Raw genomic sequence first — 12,382 nt, forward strand, 5'->3', positions numbered from 1 at the left:
TGTAGCAGAGCTGAAGTGGGTGACAGAAACAAAAACTGCCAGCAAATTGCAGCTGTGTGGGCAACACAAAGTAGCCAGAACAAAAGTAGTCAGCCGTCTGTCACGAGAGGCTTGTGACGGACAAAGTGTGATAAGAGGGCACTCAGGTGTGGACGCCTTGGTAACTGACTTACAGCACTTCAGTTTTCGTGGGTAGGCACGTTATCAAGTGTTGACCAAAAGAAAACGGAGATAAGGGAAGCTTGATATCGAGAAACGAGCGTCAGAGAGGGGGCTGTGGAATGAAGCCACTTAACTTATGACCGATGGAAAGCTTTACTTGCTTTTCATTCTTGGTTAAGAGGTAGCTTGCCAAATGGGAGGGGGGGGGGGGGGGGGGGGGGGGGGTCCGAGGGGGATGTTTTTTTTGCGCTGCTAAGCCCACTTCGCTGACCAGCGTTCGTCCAGGTGTAAGAAACAAGCAATCATTTGCATGTAGAATGATTGAAGTATACCAATACCCATAGCGAGACTGTCTGTTTTACTATTACCCTTAAACGTAATAGAAAAAATAGCAAACTATACTTCTCTCGACATTTTCTTCTTCAGGATGTGACGAATGAAAACTGTGGGATGTTAATCAGTGCTGTTGGCATTCCCTGTTTCGGTTTCGCTAATTAACAGCTGCTAATATAGAGCACTGGACGGATGATAGCAGCTTGGTTGCAAGGAGCAAACTGAAAAGTTCAAGCCTTTTGAAAAGGCGTTCTGCGTCTGCTTTAGACACTTACTACACTCAGGCGCGAGGTCCATGCACGGAGCCGTTAACTTTAAACTTGTGTTTTCTTTTTTTGTTTGCAAACAAAAACTCAGTCGTTGAGTGCGTTCCTGCTCCGTGAAAGTTTCTCCTTGTGAAGGCACAAAGGCGCTGTCGAAACGCCCTTCGAAACTCCGATTGCCTGCAGCCACGTGATAAAAAAAACAAAAAAAAACTAGAGGTCGAATGGCTGGACCTTGCCCGCCGCGAGTTTGCAGTTGCCTTTCACGGCCGTGCACAAGGGTGATCGCTTTCTCTGAGTGAAAGGTCGCAGCAAAGGCCAGCCCGCATTGCCGCGAGCAATTTGGCACGCTCTCACTCTGCAGAAAAGCAATGGTCGCCGGAAACGTCTGTCATAATAATGTGCTTCAAAACATCCACCTAGCCGAGTCTAGCATGCTGTACTGCAATTGCTGTTGCGCGAACTAGGAAATATAGACCAAAGACAGTAAAACAATAACTGACAGCTACCAGGGGCGCAGACGTACGATTTCGGAGGAAAGATGTATAGCTTTCCGAAGAATGCTTAATTGAACGAAAGGTAATCTTGGTCTGATGCTTAAACCGGGGACCACCAGCTTATGACCTACACTTATGAGTTACGCTCATGGGACTCGATCAACCCGCCGCGGTGGCTCAGTGGTTACGGCGCTCGGTTGCTGGCCCGAAAGACGTGGGTTCGATCCCGGCCGCGGCGGCCAAATTTCGATGGAGGCGAAATTCTAGAGGTCCGTGTACTGTGCGATGTCAGTGCACGTTAAAGAACCCCAGGTGGTCGAAATTTCCAGAGCCCTTCACTACGGCGTCCCTCATAGCCTGAGTTGTTTTGGGACGTTAAACCCCAATAAACCAAACCAACCATGGGATTCAATCATGGAAAGCTACATGGACACCACGTATTCGCTCATGAGTACTCAAAGAGCAAAAAGGTAATACTGGATAGTTACAAATTTATGTAATGAATTAAAATGTTACACGAGTTTTTGCTCATGCAGCTTGCCATGAGTTCCATGAGTGTAGCTCATGATTTTTAATAGCCTATATTTGCACTGTTGTGCTTATGTTTGTGTTATCTGCATAGTTTGGGCAGTCTATGCTTACATAGTTAATATAGCTATGTAGCTTACGTAACGCAGTTTTGGTTGGTAGTTTCATTGTCTCTACAAGACACTGCCCACTAATGCAAACCCGTCGTGTTATTCAGAGCGCTTTACTGAGTGTAAGTTCACTTGAATATAATTAGTGTGTGCCGCCACACTAGCCATCAGAGTAAGAGACGGTACGTCAAATCGTGCAGCCCGAGAAGGGCCTTCATTAGGCAGACACCCACTGGGGTCTTTAAACCACTACACTAAGCAAAACCAGCCAGACGGGGCACTCGAGCCGGGGGCTACGCCCAGAGCAATGCCAATGCCAGTGCCAATGACGCTGCGCACACCCCCAGCGCAGGGCTGGGGACACGCAAAAAGATTGGTCCTGATTACGAAGCATTACACGTGGAGCCACCATTTGCTGCCACACCACGCGCGGTAGAAGTGTACCCGACAGACGGCGCGTCGCCCCGCTAATGGCCGCCAATTTCCTTCTCTCCTCATTCCCTTTCCCGGCGAGCGCCCTCTGTAGTGTACATCTACTACCCTCCGTCTCTTGGCTCATCGGGAATTCCGTGGAAAAGCGTTCGTGTCCTGCCTCCAGAATGACGACCGCGAATGCGACTGCTCCCTGCGTTGGCTCTGTCCGGTGAACTCTTTCTGCACGTGCGCCTGTGAGGTGCACCGGAGGCATTCCTCTGGTCTCACAGAGGCGAGCGAAGGCGTCGCTCAAGCGTTCAACAAAAACCCGCTGTCGCGACTAGTGATGCCGGAAACGCGCATAAGCGGAAAAATGATGGAAGGTGACGCGCTCTACTTTTGTCAGATTTTTCGCTTGAAACTCGCGTGCGTATACCTCAGAGCGTTAAAAAGTTCTATCCGGCTACCGGACGTGTTACAGCCAGTCGTTCGCTCCTGCCCACACTTGCAAAAGCGGGAACCTGTCGTGCGGACAAGTAAACGCATTGTTGGGAGTGGCGGCTGTGGATGCAACATCTGCGTTGTGAACCGTCTAGCGAAAACACATGCGAAGTATGCGAGAATGGTCGTCGCCTTTGACCAAGACGCGTTTAATATCGAATTATCACCACTAATAGCGCAATGAGCATGAGACGCTCATGGGATACGGAAGTCATAGATTTGTGCATTTTTATCGCAAAAATCATTCACAGGAAAAGCAGACTTATTGAAGTTGGGTCGTCAGGGGGTACGCCTCATGTCTCTAAGGTGAGGGGGATGCAAATGATGGGCACTGCGTGGTGTAAGTTGTTATTCAGAGGTCAACCGGCCAGACAGAAGTTTCGTACAAGTAGGCTGGTTGATGAAAGAAAGGGAAAGCTATATTTCTTGAAGGTGAAATGGAACTTTAAAAACTTTGGCGCATACGTGAGGAGTTGGTTGTTGTATCATAGCATGCTCAATAGAGACAAAACTATCATAGGGGGGAGGGGGGGGGGGGGGGTGGACTGCAACTATCAAGTGCACAATTCAACAAAGAATTTATCCGCTTGCTTAAAGTTTTTGTTACTCGAGTTCATGAAATGCACCAAAAGAGGTAAAGTTCACCTCATAGATCACCAAGAAACCATTATACGCATTTTGTACAATCTATAGGCCATGTTTAGTGATTAAGTAACTGTATAAGCCCCCCTCCCCCAAATGCGCCATTTTTTTTAATTTCAGAGCACGATTATTCTCATTTTAAGTTGAGCTCTAAAAAGTTTTAGAATTTCCGTCCATTGAATAACGTGAGTATTGGTAAATTTTTCCAGCCCGTATAACTCAAAGTTAAAACCAGAGTTCCTGTCGAATTCTGCATGATTTTATCTTACAGGAAGAGCTTCAGGAATGGTGGGGAGTACCTTGTGTTTTGAACAGGCCTCATTAAAACATTCCACAAAAAAAGTCTGCCGCAGTCAGACTAAGCATAAAGGAGACAACCAGTAAACATCTGTCGTCTCCAAGCGCCAATGGCAATGCTTCCGTCACAATTTCATTCCATGCCTCTGCAACTGTGTTTTTCGGTGTTGTTTTTTTTTTATTCTCCTTCTGACACGGATGTACGGACGCAAATTTTTTCCCGTCTCTTTGCTCACCGTCGGGGCAAGAGAGCTAAACGTCAAGAGCACGCTAAACAGCTGCCAAAAACATTCTCCTCTGAATTTAGCAGCGCGGTATCTATGGGCTCACTCAGCTCAAGGTCGTCTCGTCATTAATGGGCTTTACGACGGCGATCGCAACGACGGGTTGCGGGTTCCTCGACGTGTGGAAACCAAAACAGGGATCGCCGCAGGAACAAAACGATGCGGAAAAAAATGAAAACAGCACGGCGGAGGTGACACGGAGAACGGAAGGATCAAAATTAGCCAGAACATAAAAAGAGGACAGCAACAATGGGGCGCGAAAGGGACCCGACGGAGGCGGGGGTGTTATTTGTGCTCGTGAATTGCTGGTCGGCGAACAACGAGACAAGAAGACAAACAAGAGACGCAAATGCGCCTAGCGTGAATCCGGTTCTGAGAGGGTTGCGTGAGCTCCGTCCACCCCCCTTCTTTCGTCCTCTTCGTGAGAACGCACGTGCCGAGGTCTTTTAGGAGCTGTTTTTGGGAGAGCGTGGTTTCGGCAGCGCTTTCGCTCGGGGGCACGCTGGCAGAGACTGGCTGGATGTCGCTCGTGCACGGTTGAACGCATGAACACACACAGTATAGTGTGAGGCTGGCTGAAAGGAGGAGGTAGGGATCGGCATTCCGCTGAGCTAGTGGTTCTCCTCGAAGCTAACGCGTGTGCGTGCAGATTTTAAACGAGGCGAGAGCGACATTGGCTTGGATGCGGTGGCCCCCTTTGAGCCCTTAACGGTGCCTTGAAGGTGATTTTTTTTTCGGTTACGCGAGGAACGGGCTTTATCGACGTGACGAAATTGGCCGCGTCTGCTTTGCGCATAGCAACGAGAGAACTATACCTTCAAAGAAGTATCTGGGACCAGTGAAGAAAATGCATGCCTACAATTCCTGGCAAAGAATGAAAAAAGAAATAATGAATGGATTGTTGGTTCATTGAATGAAGGAAACCCGGGAAAGGATGAATGAGAGAAGGAAACAATGAATGAAAAGAGAAGTTTGAAATGAATGAACGAGTGAGCTTGAATTCATTATTTGGTTGTTAACGCAAGTGCTGACCCAAAAATGCAGCAGTATGAAGCGTTAAGATAAGCACTGTACAAGTAATAAAATTAAGTAAGTTTGAAACGAGGCACGAGAATCCCATTCGCAAACAGATAAGAATAACTAAGTGCGACTGCCCACTCTGGAGCGCCGTAGAAAAGGACTTCAAGTGCCGCTTTTCTTGAGACATGACGCGAGTACTGTTTTCGGCATTCCTATTGCCTTCTGCTCATCATGCGCGTGTGTTTTAAGAACCCTAAGCTGTTGGCTGCTGAAGAGTTCCAGTGCCGATGCTGGGTTCCAGTGCCGATGCTGGGTTACAGTGCCTATGTTGGGTTCCAGTGCCGATGCTGGGTCTCGGCGCTGATGCTGGCACTAAAGTTCAAGCTTGGGCTGGTTCGTTCATATTTGAAACATTAGAGGGCAGCGCAAAAAAGACGGCACAGAACACAGTAAAAACACACGACAGCGCCCGTCCTGTGTTTTGTGTTTCTACTGTGTTTTGTGCCGTCTTTTTTTGCTCTACCCTCTAATGCTGGGCACCAGTGCCGATGCTGGGCACCAGTGCCGATGCTGGGCACCAGTGCCGATGCTGGGCACCAGTGCCGATGCTGGGCACCAGTGCCGATGCTGGGCACCAGTGCCGATGCTGGGCACCAGTGCCGATGCTGGGAACCAGTGCCGATGATGGGTTCCAGTGCCGATGATGGGTTCCAGTGCCGGAAGGACACTGTGACAAAGACGAATGAAAGATCATAATGCTATCTTGGGAGCGCGCACATCTCCTTTTACATCGATTAACTGAGGCCTCTTGGCTTTGGCCACACAGACAGCGAACAGCTGGGCGATCTGTTACATATGCAGTCGGCCCAATTAACGCGGCGGGAAGTCGGCGACACCCGTTGCGCGAGCCAGTTGCAATGGACACGCGGGAAGCTTCAACCGTTCATCGCGACCTCGTTCTCCTCGAACCGTTGCGTTTCTATGCCGGGCTTCCTCTTCGCTGAACAGGTGCGACAATAAAGAAAAACCCGTCTCGCACGCGTATTTTGAAGCCGACTGGCGCAACCCGATTGCATTGCACAACCGCTTGAAAGAATCGCTTGTAGGGAAAAGCAGTGTGCATGGCCGCGCTCTTCGAAAGGCTTGTGTTTGCAATACTGCCGAGAGTGGGCGACTAGGAGAAGGAACAAAAAAAAAAACGAAGCGTTACAGGAAAAAACTCGCGTGCTTGGCATGGGGAAATACTCGGAGAGCTACTCTCCTCCTGGAGGCATGAGGTGAGGATGAAGCATATTACGCTGCATGTGGTCCCAGCGTCGTCCCCCATCGCTTCTTGCTGAATTGCCACCAGGTTTCTGATTGCAGACGGACGTTGTCGCCGTCTAGCGCTCCTTGTTGTTCGTCCACGCGTGGCTCTATTGCGCAACGACAAATAAAGCGATCTTTGAATGAATGCTATATACACGTCGGTCCGGATTGCATACGCTGCTGCTATTTGTGCTTGCATGCTCACCTTCGGCGCTTTCACAACACAATCAGTATTCTGGGCGTGACGAAGCGAAAGAGGTGGAACAGTAAAGAGGAACAAAAAGGTGGTTCGAGCGTTCTTTTTGTATTGTCAGCGGTGTGCTATTTGATTGCATTTTAGAAAGCCCCGAAGCATTCAGTATTGGAATGCAACTAATAGTCTGCACTGGATACTTGGAGCTAAAGTGCATCGAGCTAGTTCTTGCGACATTTTCTACTGAAGTCTTATCTTTGTATCGAACTTCAGCGATGAGTGTGATCTTTAACTCTTTGCGAGCTATCATCTGAGTCTATATTTACCGCTGTATAATCGCGCTGAGGTGGTGGTAGTAGTGCATCCAAAGAGGACTTGATCCTTCAATGAACGAATCCATTGCCGGGGATATAGCCTGATGCGAACGATTTAATCATGCAGCCGATGACTAATGACGGTGATGGTTATACTCCACATGAAAATGCGAAAGGTGTTAGGTTACCGCTGTCGGCACTCTGGACTGGGATATAGCCATTATGGCTATTGAGGAACCATTGGAATTCTACGTGGCACCCCGCTCTCGGGCCTCGTTGAGCAACGGTTGTTCATGAAGGGTTTTCCCGCCCCACCCCCTCTCTCCTCCGCTCCTTTTCTTGCTCGGTATTTCGGAGTATTGTTTGTCTCGAGCTCGGCACGAAACGTCGGCAAAACGAGTGACAAGACTGGCAGGACAACGGCATCGCGAATCACCGATGCCCTTTCGTCCTTTCTATCGCACGTGGCAAGGGTGAAGGACTTCACTGACCACCGGCGACAACAACTGCCAGCGAAATAAATAAAAAAAAGAGGGGGGGGGGAGGGAGAGATGAAGGTTGCAAATATAAGTTTCCGCTATCTTCTGGATGGAACCACACACGCACGCAACAAAGTGACGTCACTGTTTTCGTTCCCTTGCCGATAATTCTCGCCGACTGCGTGGTTGAGTATGGATTTCACAGGCACCTCCCGGAGTTGGGGTGAAGGTGAAGGGAGATGAGAAGGGGAAAGGAGGAGAACGGGGAAGTTTTTCTTTTCTTGCGCGAACGCGATCCAGCCATACATCACGGTCGCCCGCTTAATTACGGAGCAACGCCGCTGGCTGCGTCCGCCTCCGTTATCTTATGGCAACCCCGAAGCAAAATTACGCGCTGAAGGCAGACACCGTAACACCTGACAGGGAATGTGAACACGGTGGTAAATAGCGGCGGTAAATAGCCGACAAGAAAGGCGCTGTCCTCTACGCTGTCTTGCCTGTAGCCTTCGATTATAGACGAGCGGCAAAGACGAAAATTTGAGATGCCTGCGCACCATTGCATGTGACGTTTTTATTCTTTTTACCAATTTTTTTTATTTCAACCGGTCATTGCCCGAGCTTTTTGTGCAAGTGAAGCTTATAAGGGCGTAGGATTATTTGCGTTATTTACTTCGGTATTTAAAAAAAAAACCCACTTTAATACTACAGCATAGGTAGATGCATGATCGACAAGTAATGGAGTTATAAATATCAAGTTCAGCTCCGCTTCCTATCACAACGTGTCGTCTGCGTAACGCAAAAAGAGTCCAATTTGTGAATAACAATTATTTTATTCTATGGACCGAATCAAAATGGATCTACAAAATAAGCAAAGTCAGAAGCACGTTTAAACAACTAAGCCTGCAATGATTTACGAAGTATAAAGATGGCAGAATGTTTTTTGTTAATGTAGATGGTTGCGAAACAGATAAGAAAAAAACGAAACAAAATGATAAGCAAGGTCATGCGCATTACCGCACCTCGCAGCGTAGGCTGTTTACCGCGCTAATTGTGCGCAGCGGTCTCGTGATGCATTACAACATGCATGACAAAGCACAACAGCTGGGAAAAACCCTCAGAAGTACAGGACAAAGACTACGTTGATGGCGAATCTATTTGAGCGTAATATACGTGGTCTTCTTTAGCGCAATGAAGCGCGATGATTATACGAGCTCACCGCTGGCATCATGACAGCGTCCCGTCTCGCAGTCCAATTAATTCTAGTCACCTGTAATACTCCTCAACCACCTTTCTTCGCCAGCTGAGTGACAAGCAGCTAACAGGCTAATCGCCTGGCGACGTCGCGAGAGGTGACAGTCCGGCACTCTTTTTCGCGCCGACCTTGGTCTTGGCGGTCAGTCTTTTTTGCGAAGCAGCCAACAAGGTGGACTCGGAAAAAAAAAAAAGAACAGAAACGTGAAGGGGCAGTGTCGCGTTTTCCTTCAAGGGCCAGGCTCTGTTGGGCGAGCTAGCCGTTTCATTAAAATTCCTGTCGCTGCTCGCGGTGTAGAGGCTTTTGCGTTGAATTAAGTCTAGCTTTAATAAGATCCAGTATGCATCACTCATTGCGATGTTTTTACGCAAGCTCCAGCGATATTTCTTTTTCTTTATTATTTTTTCATAGAAGACGCATCGAGGAAGAAAGTGAAGGTTCTTTATGTGGCTGACTCAAACTAGTGTCGTACACAACTTTTCTCTCTCTCTCTCTCTCTACGTCATTATGTAAGAGTATGAGAAGGAGAGAAGGAGAACTGGATGCAACCATGAAAAACATTAACAAAAAATAGTGTTTGCCAATTATAGAACAAAAATCTCAATTCTAATTAGAAATTAACGCTGGGTCGGAAAACTACGTTTCGTCTGTGATATATCTAAATAACCTGGGTGCACAATGAATACTTGCTTGAACTTGTAACTCAGGAGCGAATGCAATACACGTGAGTCAACAAACTTATTTATATTTTGCCTTTCTTGCGCAGTCGTCATGGAAAAGCAGTCGTGGATCCATGAGTGGCTATTTCCTGGCCAGCAGAAGCATGCACTGGATACCGGTGAGTTTGCCCCTTTTTACGAATCATGGCAGCGTTTTCCTAGTTTGACATTCAGCTGTATAGATTGTTCCCTGTATTTAGGTTACACAAGTACGCGATGCTAGCGCTCTACGGTGCCCCAAGTCGACAAATAACTTGCTACAGCTCATCCCGAGCCTGAAATGTCGATGCTAAGCGCTGAAAGATATCGCTTTATTTCCCAGATATTAACCTCCTACTTTGTCTCATACTGGCCAAGTTTTCACTCTACTGGGCCACGAAGTAATCACAGTAATTTTTTTTATTTGATTCATGGGGGTTTAACGTCCCAAAGCGACTCAGGCTATGAGGGACGCCGTAGTGTAGGGCTCCAGAAATTTCGTCCACCTGGGGTTCGATCGCGGGTTCGATCCCGGCCGTGGCGGTCGAATTTCGATGGAGGTGAAACACTAAGGCTCATGTACAGTTGACGTGAGTGTGCACGTTGAAAACCCCACAGTACATGTGCAGAACACTTGTTCGAAAACTTGATGTGCTTATTATTGCTGGGAGAATTCAATCGTCACATACCTGACTGTCGACACACATCATGAGTAAATCGTTACCGATTGGAACTATACAAAAAAATTCATTCTCAAGTAAGAACAACATGGCTAGCACACTCCTTCAAATTATCCTGCGTACGATGGCAGGAAAACCTGATGTCGTCATATAGCTTAGACAGGTTGAGACTAAAGATGAAGTCAACAGTGAGTGACCTTGACTGCCTGCCTCCCATGAGTAACGAGCATGGTTCTGTGTCGCAGTTTATGGTCGTAGAAATAGACCCATTAGTTCATAGTGCATTTTCTGTTGCCTTCTTCGATGTAGGTCGGCGCCTCGCTTTTCGCCAGCAACATCGGAAGTGGTCACTTCGTCGGTCTGGCCGGTTCCGGCGCAGCTACGGGCATCGGCATCGCCGGATTTGAACTCAACGTATGTATCGACCCCGACAATGGGGCACATTTACACTGTGTTTCAGCTTCTGTAAAGCTAAATGCCGACAGGCCACACCTATTTTTATGCTAACACAGTTATGCCAGAACAGAGTGTGGCCATAAAAGCAGCAGCAGAAGAACCTGCCAGATTTTACTTCGTTAATGACGATTAGGTTCATGTATCTGAACCGGTACAGAAAAAAAAGAAACGAAATAAAACAAAACAAAGCACAAATCTTGGTCCTTCATCATACTAAGAACCTGAAACCTGCTTCAGATTTTTAGCTAGCTGTTTCTTTTGTTCCTTGTTTGGCACTTTTTGGTACGGGTGTTTAGTTGTGAAATTGAATTGTTTTGTGTGGAGTAGCAAGTAAAAAAAAAAGGGGAAGTATTCAGCAATAGATAGCGATAGCTCGGGCTACTAATGCGCAGCTAGATGATCTTTCGCATTTCGCGATCAACAGGTAAACGCCAGGAGGAGTTTTCGTAGGAAGGGCCCGACAATAACAGGACGCTGGAAGAACACAACACGCGCGCGCTCTAACCAAATGAAGCCGTACGCCGAGCAGGCATCCTATGAAGGATGGAGTATGACGTCGCCGAAAACGAAACAGAACAAAAGATGCAAGTGATGCTTGGGTAGTTGGTATGCCATTTCCAAAAAAAAAAAAAAACAACAGCGTGACTTTTGACAGGGACGAAAAGAAAGACAGGGTTCCTAGTCAGCGCCTGTCCTCGCGTGTATTTCCTTTTAATCCTGTCAAAACTCGCGCTGTTCCTTTTGGCGAAGAAAAGGTGGAGACAGAAAGACGGAAACTGATTCCTTTTCACTAGAAATTGGAGGACACCCGTTTCAGCAGGTGAACAGTCGTTTCTCTACGTGGGTTTGCTTATCATGGCGGGTTTATCGAGGGTGTTGAGGAAATAGGGTCGCGTGCACTTTAGCATATCTCGCTAGACTCCGGTGCTCACTGACCTTTATGAACGAGACGCGGAATGCAGTCTCCAATGGCCGATATCCCACCTGAACAAGAGCATCTATGTCAAGGAATTCAGGCTGTTTGCGACACCACCTGACGAGCCAGCATGAGACTCTATGTTCTCACCGATACAATTGTGCGTGGCCGCGCTAAGAAGAAAAAAAAAACGAACAGGGGTTATTTCAAACAAGAGGTCTGTCTTGTGTTATCTTGATGATAGGACAGTGTTGCACACCCCTGTCTAGAAAACGACGTCTGTTGCAATCGATAAGCTGGTATTGCGTTCATTTGAGCAAAATGCTATGACGCAAAAGGTTTGTTATCAGGAAACCTTACAAACGTGAGCCGCAGACCCCTTTGTCTCTTGAGAGCAACGAATATACCAACCGGCAGAAGGTAATCCGATATCGTTCCTTGCCTTTAGACCTCTCTGGCTTGTTTCCTTAGGGCCTTCCGGCTTATCAGAGCGTGGAACGCAAAGAGTTTTCATCTTGAAGACTCGAAACTACAACACGGAGTTGTGATCTCTTCCGATGAAACGATTTCCAGGGCAGTGCAAAGAAACGTAAATACAAAATAGTAAATGAGAACATGCTACAAGATAAGAATAAAGATGACACGAAGCCATAGACAAAATTTCAGTCATTACAACTTGAAAGCCATAGCTGAGAATGCAAAAGAAAAGGAAGAAACGCGCATGAAGTTACGGTGACCAGATACTTGAACCGTTAGGTCATTTTATTCTCTCCTGCACGGGAGAGAATTAAGCATTTGCGAATTCCCGCCGCTCTCTGCCGTTTACCCTCCTTTCCTTCGGCGCAAGCGTCAAAGGGCATGCCCTTAATTTCGTGTGTGAACTTATTCAGAGGTATTTTATCGAGATCGGGAGATTTTTGTGTCAGCCCTTCTTTTCCCTTACGTTTTCTCAAAACTTAGCTATGTATTATGACTTCTTCAATTATTTATTTGAACCCTCACCTCTTTGTTTCCTCTATTTTAATTCCAATCTCC

The 12,382-nt window shown here is 47.3% G+C and overlaps 1 protein-coding gene across 1 annotated transcript in view; it reads left to right on the top strand.

The window, feature by feature from the left end:
• Positions 1–12,382, top strand: part of LOC149363748 (sodium/glucose cotransporter 4-like) — a 41,623-nt gene that overhangs the window by 9,746 nt on the left and 19,495 nt on the right. Inside the window, exons 2-3 of the mRNA XM_089573696.1 lie at positions 9,364–9,435; positions 10,285–10,389. Coding sequence (XP_089429822.1) covers positions 9,364–9,435; positions 10,285–10,389 — 177 coding nt within the window. The remainder of the gene's footprint in view (positions 1–9,363; positions 9,436–10,284; positions 10,390–12,382) is intronic.

This window comes from Amblyomma mixtum, chromosome 2, assembly GCF_055824585.1.
Source record: "Amblyomma mixtum isolate Tamu chromosome 2, ASM5582458v1, whole genome shotgun sequence".
NCBI lineage: Eukaryota > Metazoa > Arthropoda > Arachnida > Ixodida > Ixodidae > Amblyomma > Amblyomma mixtum.